This window comes from Salvelinus alpinus, chromosome 24 (assembly GCF_045679555.1).
Source record: "Salvelinus alpinus chromosome 24, SLU_Salpinus.1, whole genome shotgun sequence".
Lineage (NCBI taxonomy): Eukaryota > Metazoa > Chordata > Actinopteri > Salmoniformes > Salmonidae > Salvelinus > Salvelinus alpinus.
This window is the reverse complement of record NC_092109.1, coordinates 3,836,297-3,854,707: the sequence shown is the minus strand read 5'-3', so window position 1 is coordinate 3,854,707 and position 18,411 is coordinate 3,836,297. Positions and strand designations below refer to the sequence as shown.

General features: G+C 43.5%; 1 protein-coding gene across 2 annotated transcripts in view; it reads right to left on the bottom strand.

Moving 5' to 3' along the window:
* LOC139551717 (solute carrier family 12 member 2-like) overlaps positions 1-18,411 on the bottom strand; it is a 98,626-nt gene that overhangs the window by 43,725 nt on the left and 36,490 nt on the right. For both annotated transcript variants that reach the window (XM_071362991.1, XM_071362993.1), the window contains exons 3-15: positions 16,751-16,826; positions 16,182-16,277; positions 11,246-11,385; positions 10,354-10,464; positions 8,395-8,503; positions 7,830-7,957; positions 7,578-7,662; positions 7,308-7,474; positions 5,822-5,929; positions 5,433-5,556; positions 5,112-5,213; positions 3,199-3,354; positions 1,432-1,531 (exon numbers count right to left, since the gene is read on the bottom strand). In XM_071362991.1, the coding sequence (XP_071219092.1) occupies positions 1,432-1,531; positions 3,199-3,354; positions 5,112-5,213; positions 5,433-5,556; positions 5,822-5,929; positions 7,308-7,474; positions 7,578-7,662; positions 7,830-7,957; positions 8,395-8,503; positions 10,354-10,464; positions 11,246-11,385; positions 16,182-16,277; positions 16,751-16,826 (1,502 nt within the window). The remainder of the gene's footprint in view (positions 1-1,431; positions 1,532-3,198; positions 3,355-5,111; positions 5,214-5,432; positions 5,557-5,821; positions 5,930-7,307; positions 7,475-7,577; positions 7,663-7,829; positions 7,958-8,394; positions 8,504-10,353; positions 10,465-11,245; positions 11,386-16,181; positions 16,278-16,750; positions 16,827-18,411) is intronic.

The window sequence follows — 18,411 nt, the reverse complement described above, 5'->3', positions numbered from 1 at the left end:
CTCATGGAGATATACTTGATGAGCAGGTGTTTTCTACAGACCTGCTGCAACCCACCTGATTCTATTAATCAAAGTTCTAATGAGCAGCTGATTTAGTAGATTTCGGTCAGTTTAGCGCAGAGCTGAAACAAAAACATGCACCCACTACCTCTCCAGGAGGGTTAACCAATGGCCACCGCTTGCCTCACCCTTTTGACTTTTTCACCAGGTCACATGCACACAGTACTCCTCAGTGCTTCATCTCACTCAATGTCTTCCAATGACCTTGAGAGAAGACGTTTGAATCATCTCCTCAGTGAGGAACAGGAACAGACTTGGATGGAGAGCTCCCGGAGTAACGCACATCAAATCAAAGCTATGTTAAGCACATGGGATTAAGAGAGCCAGGAGGGGGGGAAACGAGAAGTCCAGGAGTAACACGTTTGAATTCCGAAGACAATATCAGATGCTCCATAATCCCTCACCCGCCGGTTTATTGCCATGGGAACACTTCCAGGACGAATTGCACATTCTGAAAAGTGTCCACAGCAACTCTTACAGTCCCGTGTGTGAGCGGGTGAACAATAGAGCATGAGATTGTCGTTTTGTGGCTCGGACGAGTTCGGAGGGTGACCTGATGGAACGCTTTTCCCTATATCAGTGTTTCTGAACAAGATCCTGAACGAGAGTGTACGCTTGATTTAAATCAAGCTAAGCATCAACTTGATATTGTATCACCAGAACACTAGTACTAGAATATGTCTGCCCCCTTGTTTGTGTGGTTGTGGCAGTGCCCACGTCTTCGAGAAACACGGTTCTATACCCCAACTCCCATGCTCTCCACCGTTTGAGCTTTTCGAGAATAGACCATTTAGTCTCACACTTTTGTCCTCTGAGCCAAGGCAGTGTGAAGGATGCCAAGTATCTGCCACTGTTGTCCCAGGTGTGCAGTTACACAACCCTCTCTCCAAGGGGATGTGTCATGCCGAGACGGAGAGATGGGCCTGCTGTAGCCTGACTGGACAAACGGCAATATCCTCCCCTGCCACCCGGATGCAGTCAGCCTGCTGCAGCCTTACCGGATCTGCACACCTCAGTGGGCATGTGTTAGTGACAACTTGCCTAGCAACATGGAAGGGTAATTAAGTGGAGGAGTTGTTCATCTAATTTGCCTATCAGATACTGTTAGAAGTAACAGGGCAACAGCCTTTATGACGTGAACGCTGAACATTTTACCCAGTAAATATTTAAAAAGTAGCATAATGAAACTAACGCCAGGAAGGACGCTGGTGGTTTAACTAAGGTGGTTTAGTGAGTGTTAAGAACATAGCCTTTCTACGGGCCACTGCATTTCAAAGACCATCCCATTCCGTTGGTCTAAGTAGTGTGTGTGTGTGTGTGTGTGTGTGTGTGTGTGTGTGTGTGTGTGTTAAAGTGTGTTCTACACTGTACCTGAAGTTCTTGATGTGGTCCTCAACACTGCTGAGGTGCAGACTGTGGGTCAGGGCCTGGTGGTATGTCAGAGCCTGGGTCGAGGAGCCCCAGTTCACATCTGGAAGAGAGGACAAAAATCGTCACATTCTGGAGTCAGGACCCTGTATGGGTGACCATTAAGCCAGTCAGGACATTGGAACAAGTCCCATGCAGTGTGGGCATCAGTAGGGATGCTGTGCATGAGTGTGTAGAGCTGTGTGTGAAGCTGTGACTCTGCGTGTGTGAGAATGTGTGTACGTCTGTGAGGGAGAGCATGTCTGTGTATATAGCTGCATGTCAAACGGAGTGTGTGAAGCTAGTTGTGTATGTGTGTGTTGTTCATACAAGTGTGCCTCTGTGAATGTCTATATCGGTGTCTGGTGCTCCCCCTGGGGTTTCCAGCGCAGGTCAGGTTTGTTTACCCAGAGCCAGCGGTTCCATATGGGGACTTCCAATCGACCATCTTACCTCTGTGGGGGCCTCAACAGTCCAGTTCCCAGCTTGCTCCAGAATAGAATCAGCACAGCCAGGCCAGAGAGCCTGAGCACTAATACAGTCGAGCACATGTAACTGCATGTATCCGCACCCTCACCCGCCTCACCCTCCCAGCACTCGACATTTAAAAGCCCCCCATTTAAAGTCACGCTGCCTTGCGTGGGTGGGCAGCTTAAGAAAAGTTAACAGGAGAATGAGCCAGCCCTTTGGCAAATCACCATAGAAACATCGGAGGGGAAGTCTATTCATGTACAAGGTAAAAATAAGAATTTATAAATCCGTATGCTAATTAACAGACTGAATGACGAAGTTGACAGAATATTTTTTGTGGAAACATATGTTCTACCCTGCAAATAGAGCCGAGAGCCATTGACAACCCACATTCATTTTTGACAACCCACATTCTGCCTTCCTTGTAAGCGGCAAGCCCTCTGATTCAAATGTAACCTTAATACAGCATCACATTGTGAATAGCTGGTTCATTTCGGCTGTAGTCATACTGCCAGTTTCCACAACCCTGCGTTTAGCTAAAAATACATTTCAACCATGTTGGCCTGGGCTGCACTGCAGCAGAGGGTGCACAACAAAAACATAATTGTAATGCCAATGCTTACCACTTCACCAAAATACATGTATGCATCAGCAATACAAAAAAGCTTGAAATATCAATAGTGGGGCCTGATTCACATTGTGTTCAAAGCATTTATGTTATTTAACTAGGCAAGTCAGTTAAGAACAAATTCTTATTTACAATGAAGGCCTACCCTGGCCAAATCCTCCCCCTACCCGGGCGACGCTGAGCCAATTGTGCGCCGCCCTATGGGACTCGCGATCATGGGAACCAGGGTCTGTAGTGACGTCTCTAGCACTGAGATGCAGTGCATTAGACCACTGCGTCACTCGGGAGTGTTCAAAGCATCTTTGGGCATCAGGGGACTTTCAGTGCATTGTGCTAATGTGGCTTAGTCATAAAGGTTTATATTTCAGTGGAATCAAAAGACTAGGAAAGTATTTACACTAAGTGGTCAGGCGTAATTCACAGCGATTGACCTCTTTTGGGGACATTGCTATATTTTTTCAATTAAAGGGTAGACTAATTCATGAAATAATATGGTGATGATATTTGTAAAGTAAGATAACTGTAAGCCATGTTAGCCAAGTTGCTCAATGAGCACCTATCTTGGCAAAATAACACTAGTCGATGTTGAGGCACTCCAAGATGGCCGACTTGGCCTAAATTGAGTCACTCACCGGGCTTCTTGTAGCTCACGTAGATGTAGAGGCCCATGACAATAACGTTGGTCATCAGGGCTGCCCACCAATTGATGACGAACATGACCACGCAGCACAGCACAGCGCCAGCCAGGGACACCCACATGTTGTAGAACTTGAAGCTGGGGCGCCACCCTAAGGGTCAGAGAAACGTTAGGTGGACTCCCTTATAAGGACCCTCGTAAAAATGCACTTTGGCGGTCAGTAATACCAAGGGGTGCCAGCATATGACCTTTATCCTTATTGTAAAAGACCGTAGAGAGGTTAGAATGGGTTATATATCCAAAACTAAGGAATAACATACGAACATGAACAAAGGTAGAATCCAAAAGACTAGAACAAATCTGCCACTTATGTCTATGAAGAATCAGCAAGTGTCTATGAAGAGCTGCGGCTTACCATAGCTGAGAGCTCTTGTTCATTTATGACTTGCATTACTTCTTCACATATTCCAACAAACATCATTGTTATGAGTGAAATGACTGAATCATAAAAAAGGGGCGGCGGCTTAATATAGCAATGTCACTAATTTAAGGAAAGAGCATATGGATATGTACTTGGATTAAAAATGGTGTAAAAAAAACAACATTGCGCAATAATGTTACATCCACTACTGGATCCCAGTTAATTAGACACTAAAGAGACTAGACTAGTGGGAGTTTAGTAAACGGGTACAATGGGGCACAGTTTAACTGTGGGCACAGTTACACAAGGACAAGAACTACAAAAACCACAGGACATAAAGGGTACATTGGAGTGACGTCATTCTTTGCCCCATGCCCGTTTTTACATACAACTCATGGGAGAGCGAAAACGGGCTCTAAAGGTGGCCAGAAAAGAAGGCTTTGACATTGCCAGTTTGAGTTTCCAGAGACGAGAAGCCAAGTGTCTTTTGCCTTGCCTGTGGTGAGTCATGTACCCTTTAAATCCGTGTAATTAAATGGTCTGCGTGGACAATGTCCGAATTAGATATAAAATCTGTACCTGGCGTTCTCCTAGGGCTTTTTGTGTGTGGTACTAACAGAAAAACAAACATCACTTTATACAACGACTGCTGGATGATACAACAATGAAATGGTTGTTTCAAATTCGTACACTCATTTTGTTTTTTCCGTCTTGACTAAGGCACAACTGATGACCATCAGGTACGAAAAAAATGACAGTAAAGATCTTGATTTCTTGACACCAATAGACTGACAGTTGATCCAAGCTGGATGATGTCCACTCAGTTTCAACTAAGTGATATTTAATGACACTGTGCCATCATGCCAAGCCAGCCTCACTACTAAACCCCAGTCCCTGGAGGTGTGACTTCTACACAAGTCACATCAGTCAGACACGGAATGTGTTGCATTCAATAATAAGCAGCAGTACAGGTTTCCCAGCAGTATTGCTTTCAACCAAGCATCTATCAATCAGTTGCATAATACTGAGAGCCATTGAGACAATCCCATTTCTTCCAATTTACTTCCTGAAGAAGAAAACTGTGGGCCTTATCAGAGAGATCGCAGTTGCCATTCTTTAATAAAACAATTGTCCAGTTATGAAAACGTTCCCGTAACTCAGGCATGTCATTACATCTGTTATCTCAAGGCTTGAGCTACTTGGGGAATGGCAAAGATAGATGAGACTCGATGCAACACATACCGGTGGAGCCATGCATATCACTAAGAATGACAGAGTGAGGACTGCTCCCACCTATAAATAATTTGTCTGGAAGTCCTATTTCCTATTAAATCTCACCTTTAAGCCTAATGACTTAACTGTTAAGACTCATCACTTCATTCGGGCCATAGTCAGGACCTTTGGGGCTCTGTTTTTTGGTCGCATTGAAATTCCAGACTTTCTGCTTTTCCTCAGGAAAGTGTTGTTGTTGTCCCAAAAGGACTTACCTGGAGAGTTGGCCAGAGAGGCGTGGAATACAGAGAAGTTGATGAGCGCGTAGGAGGCCAGGAAGAAGTTGGAGATGATGGGAGCGATAATGTTCAACTGGGCTAAAATAAAGACAAAAACATGGCAGTTTAGTTGTTCATAGGGAACTGTCCATAGACATTCAATAGTACACTTTATACTACTAAATGATATATTACTGATGTACTACTGAATGATATACTGACATAATACTGAATTCCATTTTCATGACATGCTACAGAATGTCATATTGTGAATAATAGTGTCATTGTTAGATGGCTAAACCTGGACGGCGTAACTACCGATGAGGATGAAGGCCAGAGCGATGCAGAAGGTGAGGATGTAGCCGCGAAGGGGCTCGTTGTTCTTGCCATACCCCTTGGCGAACATCTCAAGGCCGGGGTAGATGTTGTCTTTGCATAGAGCCTGGAGGAGAAGGAAAAACCATTGGAATTGGACACCGCTATACTAATCAGTAGATGGGACACTAGGTGGATGACCTCAGGAACATTGGGATACAAGATCACAACCTTGCCTTTGATTTGTGTCTATGGGACAGGAACTGTAACAGGACGTGTGCATAAACTCGGCAGGCTATTCCATAAAGTAAGGATAATATGGTAAAAGCATAACGTGACTAGCAGGGACAGATTAAGGAAGCAGGATCTGAGGACGGAGTCTAGGGGCTTACCTGGAACACTTTGGGGGCGCTGACCAGAGAAGCCAGGGCAGAGGACAGAGTGGCGGAGAAGATTCCGGCGGTGATGATGGGGCCGAACCCGGACACGATGCTCATGACCTAAGGAAAAGGCATGATACCGGTTAAACAGCTGAGCCCATGAGGCCATACCTTTCTTCGACAACTTCTGTCCCACCCGGGACGAAGAGGACTAAGTATGTACGTTTCTTCAAGTTCCCCTCACCACTCAACGGTGATAAAAATTGCCACAAAATGGCTGCCGTTCTAGGTAGCAAACATCACCCAATCAGACATACACAAAGTATGTGGACACCCCTCCAAATTAGAGGCCGCACCCGTTGCTGACAGAGATAGAAAATTGAGCACACAGCCATGCAATCTCCATAGGACAAACATTGGCAGGAGAATGACCTTACTGAAGAGCTCAGCGACTTTCAACGTGGCACAATCACAGGATGCCACCTTTCCAACAAGTCAGTTGGTCAAATTTATGCCCTGCTAGAGCTGGCCCAGTGCTGTTATTGTATAGTCCAACCATCTAGGACAACAACGGCGAAGTGGTAGGCCACAAAAGCTCACAGAATGGGACCGCTGAGTGCTGAAGCGCGTAAAAATCGTCTGTCCTCGGTTGCAACACTCACTATAGAGTACCAAACTGCCTCTGGAAGCATCGTCAGCACAATAAATGTTTGTCGGGAGCTTCATTAAATGAGTTTCCATGGAGTTTCCACGCACACAAGCCTAAGATCACCATGCGCAATGCCAAGCCTCGGCTGGAGTGGTGTAAAGCGTGCCGCAATTGGATTCTGGAGCAGTGGAAACACGTTCTCTGGAGTGATGAATCATGCTTCATCATTTGGCAGTCCGACGGACAAATCTGGGTTTGGCGGATGCCAGGAGAAAGCTACCTGCCCCAACGTATAGTGCCAACTGTAAAGTTTGGTGGAGGAGGAATAATGGTCTGAGGCTGTTTTTCATGGTTCGAACTAGGCCCCTTAGTTCGAGTGATGGGAAATCTTAACGCTACAGCATACAACGGCATTCTAGAAATGCTATGCTTCCAAATGTGGCAAAAGTTTTGGGAAGGCCCTTTCCTGTTGCAGCATGAAAGTGCCCCCGTGCACAAAATGAGGTTCATACAGAAATGGTTTGTCGAGATCGGTGTGGAAGAACTTGACTGGCCTGCAGAGCTCTGACCTCAACCCCACTGAACACCTTAGGGATGAATTGGAACACAGACTGCGAGCCAGGCCTAATCGCCCAACATCAGTGCCTGACCACACTAACGCTCGTGGCTGAATGGAAGCAAGTCCCTGCAGCAATGTTCCAACATCTAGTGGAAAGCCTTCCCAGAAGAGTGGAGGTTGTTATAGCAGCAAAGGGGGGGACCAACTCCATATTAATGCCCACGATTTTTGTATGAGATGTCCGACGAGCAGGTGTCCACATACCTTTGTATTGTAGTCGTGTAATGTACCTGGAAGTCGTTCTGGAGTCCGTATCTGCAGTTGTACTGGCCGTCGTTACCCTTGCAGGAGGAGAAGTCATAGCCAAACTTGCAGGCGGCATCGGTGCAGTTGGCCATGAACTGTGCGCCGAGTGTGTCATTGCCGTTTCCTGTGGCATCTCTCACAATGCAAGAGCCTTTAATGAGAAACAAGAGAACAAATTGTCACAAACTCTCGATCTGTAATATGTATAATTTAGTCGGTCTTGTTCGGGACAAATGAGAAGAAATTCCACAGACCAGTAGAAATGGCAACCCCCAGGTAGACAATGCCAGTGATCAGAATGGCTAAGAGTGTTCCTCTTGGAATGGCCAGTTGTGGGTCCTGTGAATATAAAGAAATGCTTAGTCCCCCACACTGATTTCATATCAAGTCCCACACATTAAGCTTTTAATCAAGACAATATGAGTTCCATTGATTGTATCCTTTTTATATGAATTGGGATAAGTCATCTGCTTGTTTTGTTCTAAACAATGACCAGGGGTTCTTACAGAAAGATCTCCTGATATGTTGGCGCCAGCCAGAATGCCAGTGGCTGCAGGGAAGAAGATGGCAAAGACGGAGAAAAACGACTCTGTGCCTCGGAAGTCCGGACCCATGTTCTCCATCATAATCGCACCTTAGAGCAAGAGAGCAGGGGGAAAGAGAAATAGAGAGAAAGGAGAGGTGAGCAGATCAAGAGAGAATGCAAGAGGGCGCAATAGTCACAAAGCATGCAGAGCGTATCTTAGGATAGTCAGACTCGATCAGTTGATCTGTGAGCTGGAACCAGGTCGCAAAGTGAATTACAAATAATACAATTGGTTTGGTCTTGTGACTTCATCCAAAAATCTCTAGTACAACTTTGATTAGCCAGCACGTTATGCTGCATACAGTAGTCATGCAGATCACGAGTTCAGAGAAGAATACATGAATTCAGAATTATAGCTCCGCAACGAAACCACCGGTACTGTGTCAATCTAATTTCGTTTGACACGTCTTGGACTGTCTTTTACTTTTGCTTGACAGTCATGTCAGTTTGTGTTGTGTAAAAGGGAGAACCAAACAAGGTCCTACTGTCGTAGCCAAAGAAGCCCTGCGACTCCTTGGACTTGAGTGGGACCAAGGACCCAATGAAGTAGTTGAAGATGGCCGTAATCAGAACGATCAGCAGGAATATCTGAGCCTGTGGACAGAATGAACATGTTAGTTACAGTCGGGAAGTTTACATACACTTAGTTTTAATGACTCCAACCTTGTTTTTTAACCACTCCTATAGTTTAACCAAATCATGTACATGACAAAAGTAATTTTCCCAACAATTGTTTACAGATTATTTCACTTATAATTCACTGTATCACAATTCCAGTGAGTCAGAAGTTTATGTACACTAAGTTGACTGTGCCTTTAAACAGCTTGGAAAATTCCAGAAAACTATGTCATGGAATTAGAAACTTCTGATAGGCTAATTGACATCATTTGAAACAATTGGAGGTGTACCTGTGGATGTATTTCAAGGCCTACCGTCAAACTCAGTGCCTCTTTGCTTGACATCATGGGAAAATCAAAAGAAATCAGCCAAGACCTCAGAAAACAAATGAAGACCTCCACAAGTCTGGTTCATCCTTGGAAGCAATTTTCCAAATGCCTGAAGGTACCACGTTCATCTGTACAAACAATAGTACGCAAGTATTAACACCATGGGACCACGCAGCCGTCATACCGCTCAGGAAGGAGACGCGTTCTGTCTCCTAGAGATGAACGTACTTTAGTGCGAAAAGTGCAAATCAATCCCAGAACAACAGCAAAGGACCTTGTGAAGATGCTGGAGGAAACGGGTACAAAAGTATGTATATCCACAGTAAAACGAGTCCTATATCGACATAACCTGAAAGGCCGCTCAGCAAGGAAAAAGCCACTGCTCCAAAACCGCCATTAAAAAGCCAGACTACGGTTTGCAAATGCACATGTGGACAAAAGATCATACTTTTTGGAGAAATTTCCTCTGGTCTGATGAAACAAAAATAGAACTGTTTGGCCATCATTATGTTTGGAGGAAAAAGGGGGATGCTTGCAAGCCGAAGAACACCATCCCAATCGTGAAGCACGGGGTGGCTATATCATGTTGTGGGGGTGCTTTGCTGCAGGAGGGACTGGTGCATTTCACAAAATAGATGGCATCATGAGGATGGAAAATTATGTGGATATATTGAAGCGACATCTCAAGACATCAGTCAGGAAGTTTGGTCGCAAATGTGTCTTCCAAATGGACAATGACCCCAAGCATACTCGCAAAGTTGTGCAAAATGGCTTAAAGACAACAAAGTCAAGGTATTGGAGTGGCCATCACAAAGCCCTGACCTCAATCCCATAAAAGATTTGTGGGCAGAACTAAAAAAGCATGTGCGAGCAAGGAGGCCTACAAACCGGATTCAGTTACACCAGCTCTGTCAGGAGGAATGGGCCGAAATTCAACCAACTAATTGTGGGAAGCTTGTGGAAGGCCTTCCAAAACGTTTGACACAAGTTAAACAATTTATAGGCAATGCTAACATATACTAATTGAGTGTATGTAAACTTCTGACCCACTGGGAATGTGATGAAAAAAATAAAAGCAGAAATAAATAATTATCTCTACTATTATTCTGACATTTCACATTCTTAAAATAAAGTGGTGATCCTAACTGACCTAAGACAGTGAATTTATACTAGGATTAAAATGTCAGGAATTGTGAAAAACTGAGTTTAAATGTATTTGGCTAAGGTGTATGTAAACTTCAGACTTCAACTGTACACTTTCACCACACCTCCCAACTAGCATTAACCACAAAACAGAGCAATGTATTACATCTAGCCTACTGCACAGTGTACATCAATGTCTGCATTCAGTCAGTCTGGAAGGAATTCTGCTTATTTGAGGTCAATTTCAGCTTGACGTCAGAGATGAGTTGCAGTTCAATATCACCTTAAGTTCTAGATCGAAACCATGACTGAGGGCTCTATTCAATCAAACCGAGTTGTATGTTATCATCTTACCTTAGCTTCCCATTCCATTCCTGCCAAGGAGATACCCAGGAGAAGGATGACGGTGATGGTGCCGATGATTCGGATGTCATTGATCTCATCCGTCATGATGCAATCCACGCTCTGAGAAATCACAGGAGAATATTAACTTCACTGTCAGACCAAGAGGTAGGAGAAACACTCAAATTCATAGCTGGCTGTCTGGTGTTCAGCTACGTTACTGTGATACTGGCCAGTTGAAAAAGCGAATATTTTGCTTTACTTTTATTTTCAACTTCTTTACAACTGAGTTCGAAACTTAACTCGCAAAATGGAATGTAAAATGCAAATATTTTTTTTTACCAACACCATCTGAAAAAGGCGGAAAAACATCTAACCAAATTGTATTTAAAATAAAATAAAAACACTACTGAAATGCAAAACAAATTCAGGGGCTTGAAATTCTGATGAACAGAGAAAACAATTCATTACACTTGCAGCTTACACTTGACGCCAATGGCACACTGCAATCAGCAAAATGCAAAAAAACTGTGTGGGGGCAGGATTGTACCACGCTGAGTGAGCCTTGCTTAAAATACTTCAAAGATCTCGAAGGAGAAGCGTCATCGTTATTAACTTTGCATGAGCTGCCCCTAAATCAATAGTGGCTTTTCAGTCCTCCTTGCAAACAACCTAAGAATAAACATTGAACATCAGGAGACCCAAAGCATCCTTCACCGCTTATTAGAGATGTGGAAACTATGGTGTTAAAAAAGTAGGCTTTTTCAGCAGTATTATTGAATCTTCAAGTTAACCTTTTGAGGGAAAACCAAATATTTAATCAAAATGAAAAAAAAGTAACAAATAAAACTGAAAGAAAATGTTGATCTCGGATGATGACGTGGGGAAGGATTGGGTGACTTACTCCGAGGAGCTCCACAACCGTCTCTGCGAAGCCCACCACGTACATGGCGACAGCCACAGCGTTGGCAAAGGCAAAGATCAGACCAATGGAGCCGCCAAACTCTGGCCCCAAACTTCTGGATATCAAATAATATGCCCCTCCTGCAAAGAGACAGATGGACGAAGCATTTACATTTCATTTAATTCGTCTCAGAAAGGCCAAACACATTGTTTAATCAAATAACTGTATTATGTAGGCTAGCCTATTGAATTTGCATACATCATTAAAACTAACTGCAGTACAGCCTAGTACACTCATCTCAACGACACCCTTAAAACAACATATCTGCTCAAACGAGTGGATAGGATGGAGGAGCTCCAAGATGGGAGACAAATGAATTGACACATTTAGCTGCACAATGAGTTTGTAGTGTGACAGGCTGAGTAGAGATCCTCGTTGATCTCTCTTTATACAACCTCTCTGCTGATAGCTTTGGAGAGCACCTCAAGTGCTCATACAGACACGAGTGGGGGACAAGACAAAGGAAGGAACCAAACTGACTGATCTCTGAGGGCATGAGTGGGTGGACAAATTAATGTGGGGTCATGCTTGAGCACATGGGGGATATTTTGCTGGCTCTATTCGTTCCACCTACACTCAAATCTAGTTTTATTGGTCACATACACATATTTATCAGATGTTATTGCGGGTGTAGCGAAATGCTTGTGTTCCTAGCTCCAAAGGTGCAGTAATGTCTAACAATATACACCAATACACACATCTAAAGTAAAAGAATAGAGTCAATAAATATATAAATATTAGGACGAGCAATGTCGGAGTGGGATTGACTAAAATACAGTAGAATAGAATACAGTATATACATATGAAATGATTAAGGCATTATGTAAACATTATTAAAGTGACTAGTGTTCCATTATTAAAGTGACCAGTGATTCCATGTCTATGTATATAGGGCAGCAGCCTCTAAGGTGCATGGTTGAGTAACCGGGTGGTAGCAGGCTAGTGATGGCTATTTAACAGTCTGATGGCCGTGAGATAGAAGCTGTTTTCCAGGCTCTCGGCCCCATTCAAGCGTCAACATCAGTACATTAAATTGAACAACCGTTCAGGAATATCCCCTGAAAGTCAAACTTTCAGAGAGCACATTTTGATTTGCCCTCTGTAAAATGGACATTTTGATATTGAGAGACCACTTGGGAGGAAGATGTGGAAAAATTTGTTTGGGTAGGATTAAAAACCTACACAGTGCTGTAATTGGGAGTATTACAGTAATCCCTACGAATGGCATGTGATTTCAATCTACTCGACATCATAATGCACCAACTTTACTTTGCTAGAGCAGGTGCAGTAGCAGCAGGGAGAACTTTCTCTTAGGCAAAGGTTTGTTTGAACATGTTACAGATATTACCAAGGGGGGGAAAAAAGGTTTTAGCCTTGGTGAAAAGTTTTTGCATTCCACCGAAGGGTAATGGATTAGCCTACTTCGAAAGAAAATCAAATCAGGAGGAGGGGATGTTGAAATTAGATAAGTGTGCGTGTTTTGGTTACTCTGCTGCTCTAGACAAAACAATAGCCACTATATGGAGCCTCTCTTGCCGCCTGTAGCCCGAAAACAATCTGGCTGTGGTAGACCGGAAACCTTATGAAAATTAAATCGATTAGGCGGTCTCCAGGAGGAGTACCCTACAGAAAACACAAATATCCTTTACTACAATATGATTTCATCACCAGCGCATTTTAAAATGAATCTAATCCTTTGTTTTCCCTTGCCCTCGCCCATGTGGAGAGTGTCCTAATATCCATTTCAGACCTCCCTGCCAGCATTGGTCTCTTTCAGTGACTTGAGGGAGAACTGCTGCAAATTTAGAAACACAATACTGAATTTCCCCTCATGCTGCGACAACTGGGACCAATGTGTGGACAGTGTTTTCCCCCTCCTTCATTCGACTTCAAATGAATCAGGGAACATCTCATTGAGGCCCTCGACTGATAATACATATTCCGTTCCGTGGATAATGGTAATGATAGCCAAGTCCAGCTGGTAAAAATCACACCTGTAAATCCATATCCAAACGCAGGAGAGTAAGCAAATGTCACATGAGCCGGCCACTGCTCTGCGGGACGCACGTTTGAATGAATTCCAGAGAAAAGTTAAAAGGTTAGCCTATCAGTAGTGTGGGAGACCTCAGCTCCATTCATCCAAACATGCCAAGAAAAGGCCAGAAAAAAAAACACACTAAATAAAAATCAGCATGAAGCGACCTTGCGCAACTCATGAGAAATATATTAAGGTGGAATTATAAATGCAAAACTGAGCTGAGCTGACTGTTGCGAGAGCCATCTCTTGAATTATTCATTTTTTTCTACAGTATTAATCTATTGATATGAGAGGCTCATTTCTATGCACCAATAGCCAAGTCTAGTGGTCGGAAGTGCCAAGATCAGACAGCGCTGGTAAAAACGGTAAAGGGAAATTCCACGGTAACAGGTTGATGCTGAGACTCAGATTTTTCACTTTAAAATGTGTCAAACAAGACTTAATTTCCACTGAACATTTTACAAAAACACTGATGATCGTCCTTGTCTTCAGTCACCTAATCTAAAGCCTTATTATAAATAACAAGACATTGCAAACGGTTAATGATTTATGAGAAGCATATTTATTAATACTCTATATATATACAAAAGTATGTGGACACATCTTCAAAATTTGTGGATTTGGCTATTTCAGCCACACCAGCTGCTGATGGGTCTATAAAATCGAGCACACAGCCATGCAATCTCAATGGACAAACATTGGCAGTAGAATTGCCTTACTGAAGAGCTCAGTGACTTTCAACGTGGCACCGTCATAGGATGCCACCTTTCCAACAAGTCAGTTTGTCAAATTTCTGCCCTGCTAGAGCTGCCTCTGTCAACTGTAAGTGCTGTTATTGTGCCGTGGAAACGTCTAGGAGCAACAATGGCTCAGCCGCAAAGTGGTATGCCACACAAGCTCACAGAACGGGACTGCCACCTGCTGAAGAGCGTAAAATGTGTCTGTCCTCGGTTGCAACACTCACTATCGAGTTCCAAACTGCCTCTGGAAGCAACGTCAGCACAAGAACTGTTCGTCAGGAGCTTCATTAAATGGGTTTCCATGGCTGAGCATGCATTAGCTGGAGTGTAAAGCTTGCCGCCATTGGACTCTGGAGCAGTGGAAACGCGTTCTCTGGAGTGATGAATCACGCTTCACCATCTGGGTTTGGCGGATGCCAGGAGAACGCTACCTGCCCCAATGCATAGTGCCAACTGTAAAGTTTGGTGGAGGAGGAATAATGGTCTGTGGCTGTTTTTCATGGTTCGGGCTAGGCCCCTTAGTTCCAGTGAAGGGAAATCTGAATGCTACAGCATACAATGGCATTCTAGAAATTCTGTGCTCCCAGCTTTGTGGCAACAGTTTGGGGAAGGCCCTTTCCGGATTCAGCATGACAATGCCCCTGTGCACAAAGCGAGGTCCATACAGAAATGGTTTGTCGAGATTGGTGTGGAAGAACTTGACTGGCCTGCACAGAGCCCTGACCTCAACCCCATCAAACATCTTTGGTATGAATTGGAACACCGACTGCGAGCCAGGCCTAATCGCCCAACAACTCTATATTAATGCCCATGAATTTGGAATGAGATGATGTCGGCATACTTTTGGTCATGTAGTTTAAGTGTGCTGGTATGAATACAGATATGTTTAAGAACAAGTTTTATTGAATTTCTTGCATTGTGAATGTTATTTGTTCATTGTGTCATGTCTTCTTTCCATTGGCTGATGCATTGTGGGAATGTGTATTTAATCCCTGTGCGTTATTGTTGTTTGGACTAGACAGACAGGTAGGCATGCTGCCAGGTTTACAGCCATGATTGGAGCCTGGGTTTTCTTTTGAGTTTATTAGGCCTACCTTTTTGTTCATTGTCCTGTTTATCGTTTTTTGTAAATACTTGTACAGTGGCCAGCTTAGTATCTTCACGTTTGCTATTAAAAGCCTTACTCTGGGCAAGAAAAAACACATCTTACTCGTATGCCTCCTCACTGTTCCACTCCAACCGCATGGTCAACCTCACAAACACATTGACTTGAAGAACATTGCAGATACCAAGTTTGGTAACAGCATGATGGTTTATGCTGTTGGTGCCACCATGGGAGACAGCAGGACCAGTTGTTTCCATCATCCTGGAAAACCTGTTTGTCCATAATGTCCAAGAAGGCTTTATCATCCACTGATGGTGCTGGTTTATCATCGTCTTGTGTTTTGTCGAACACGTAACATCCCAGGCTGTCTGTGTTCACAGTTGTGCTCGGATCTCTCGGGTGCACTGTAGAGGGAGAGATGCGTTTCTGAGCTACGCTGTTGTAGTTCTCTTTTACCTGGATGATGTCAGGGCAAGGGCTCAGATAGGATGTGCGACCATTTTGAAGTAGCTGGTGCGTCCATAGCGTTTTAAATATGTCGGTGAGTCTCTGTTCTGTGGCGCACGAGGTGATGAAGCTACACTTTTATGCAATTCAATACTAATATCTTAATGGCTTTCTGCCAGAAGTCAAAGTTCTGGATGAGTTGTCTGTGCAGCTTCCGTTTCCCCCCCTCCCCCCCCCCTGTGCTTCCTACTAGTGTTTTTTTTTCTCCTTCTTCTTCTCCCCTCTGCTCCACGTACAAATGCTGCTCTTCCTTCAGAAAAGCATGCGTCACAACTTTGTTCATTTGCACAATCTCTCTTTTTCACTCTCAGACTGTCCTAGCTAAATTCTGGCTTGGGAAATTGATCTTTGCTAAGAAGCCACGTTTCTGTTTTAAATTAAAATGGTCAAAAAATCACAGTAAGGTACTTAATTGTTACCCAGAAATGATTTGATATTGAGATAAAAATGGCTGCATTGGACCTTGAAAGATGCAAAGGTTCATACCTCCTCGTACAAAGCCGTTAGTCGCAATCGCTGAGGTCGAAAAGCCGGTGATGGTGGTCACAACTGTTGCCATGAGAACAATCACACAGGAGAGAACTGAAAGAAAATGGAGGACATGATTAACTAGCGACAAAACAAAATCAGCATTAACATTTCTACAAACTCCTAGGAGGCGAATAACTGCAATAATGAGCATCAATAAGCAGCCCATTTTGCTTGTTGAGCCTCTCACTCATATTCACACATGGGTTAGTGTCAGAAGGCCTGTGAATCGTAGCGGCGCCGCTACAAAAACAAGCTAGTGTGTAACAGTTGCCTGCATGTGTTGCCGTGTGGCAACATTTAGCATCTGGATGGTAAATGGTCAAAAGGTGATGGGAGAAAGAGGGGTGGTTTGGTGGGGTGGCTGGGGGTTCGGGGTGACATTGTGTGTGAATTAAAACAGTAGTTCACATGAACATGCTTTATCTTGGCCAGGTCGCAATTGTAAATGAGAACTTGTTCTCAACTTGCCTACCTGGTTAAATAAAGGTTAAATTAAAAAAATCTACTCCATGGTGTAGTCTTACCAATTCCCGCCTGGCCCACGATCCATGACATGCGGATGAAGAGCATCACGCCCCAAATGTTCAACATGCAGCGCACCTGCACAGAGGAAGGGGTGGCAGTTAGGATGCATGTGAGGTAACGGGAACACTTCACTCAACAAAGCACTTTCCAATAACCTGGCCTTGGAACATTGCTGGTGGGAATCCAATAGATGTCCAAGACTTGATGCAGGATTCAATCGCAATTTGACCTGAATGAATGTTAATGGTAAAATTCCAAACCTAGTGAAAGTAACAGTGTCGCCGTGTCATCGACTAGTCCTAAAAATTGCTACGAGCACCAAGATTGCAACTTAATGTTAGAAGAAATGTTTAAACAGTGATTTAAGTCCTGATTGAAGCCCTTCTCTTTAAAATATAACATTTGAAAACCTGGCCAAGGCTGACGTAAGGAAAAAGTAAACTTTTAATGACCAGCCTAATTTAAAATCCAATCACTGTCAACCGCAAAGAACATTCATCAGTATCTACCACAGTTTCATCAATTTCAGTGCAAATATCTTGTAATTGAGTAGTATAATAAATTCATTGATTAGTATCATACCCACCAGGAATCTTTTCTCTAGTCAGAATTTGGAATACAGAACAAAAGTAGGGCTGGTACAATTACCGTGTAACCCGAAAGTTATGGATGAAGATCGACATGAAAGTAAAATAAGTCATAATCGTATAAAAAATAATAATAATTGGAACGAACTTAAGACAGGACAGCCAGGCATTCGTACGGTTGAGTCCGTTTCTTCAGTAACATGGACTCCAAACAACATGATGAAACTTTGCTACAACACAATTAAGGTGTTGTAGCAAACAAGTCTTCGGTTGCCTAGGCAACACCCCGTCTCCCTGTAGCAGCAGCAGCACACATAGAAATAGAATGTGCTTGGAACATCTAACCCTGGCAATTTCACACGTAAACTCATGGGTACACTCGCAGTGGCCACCTGGTATTGTGATGCAATCATTTCCATGGTAATGTCAAATGTTCATTCAAATGATGTTACATCAGATTCCGCCTGCACTGATCGGTCTTGTATCTCGCAAAGGACAATGGGATTGAGCAAACGTAGTCCGGCTACAATGGACTGCCACAACATCAAAAAATATTACCTAGGTGACATCAAAGATCTAAGATAAAACAATAAATGTCAATAATTGTATAAAAAAAAAATTGGGGGGGGGGGGTGAGCAAGTCTTAGTCGCCCCATTTTACATCTAGCTAAGGAATATTGTGCTTCAAATGAACAGTATTTCTGAAGTTTGACTATGGGCATGAAAACTCATTTATTTATTATTATTATTCTTTTTTTTATTTTTATAACCTTTATTTAACTAGGCAAGTCAGTTAAAAAAAATCCTTATTTACAATGACGGCCTACTCCGGCCCGGATGATGCTGGGCCAATGGGACCCTATGGGGCCCCCAATCACGGCCGGTTGTGATACAGCCTGGAATCGAACTAGGGTCTGTAGTGACACTTCTAGCACTGAGATGCAGTGCCTTAGACCGCTGTGCCTGTCTAAAATGTAAAGTACTTTTAACTACATTCATGACAGCTAGTAGAAACAGTTTATTTCAAGCCATTTCCTCTTTGTTTGAAGTTTCCAGTTCCGACAGATGATGTG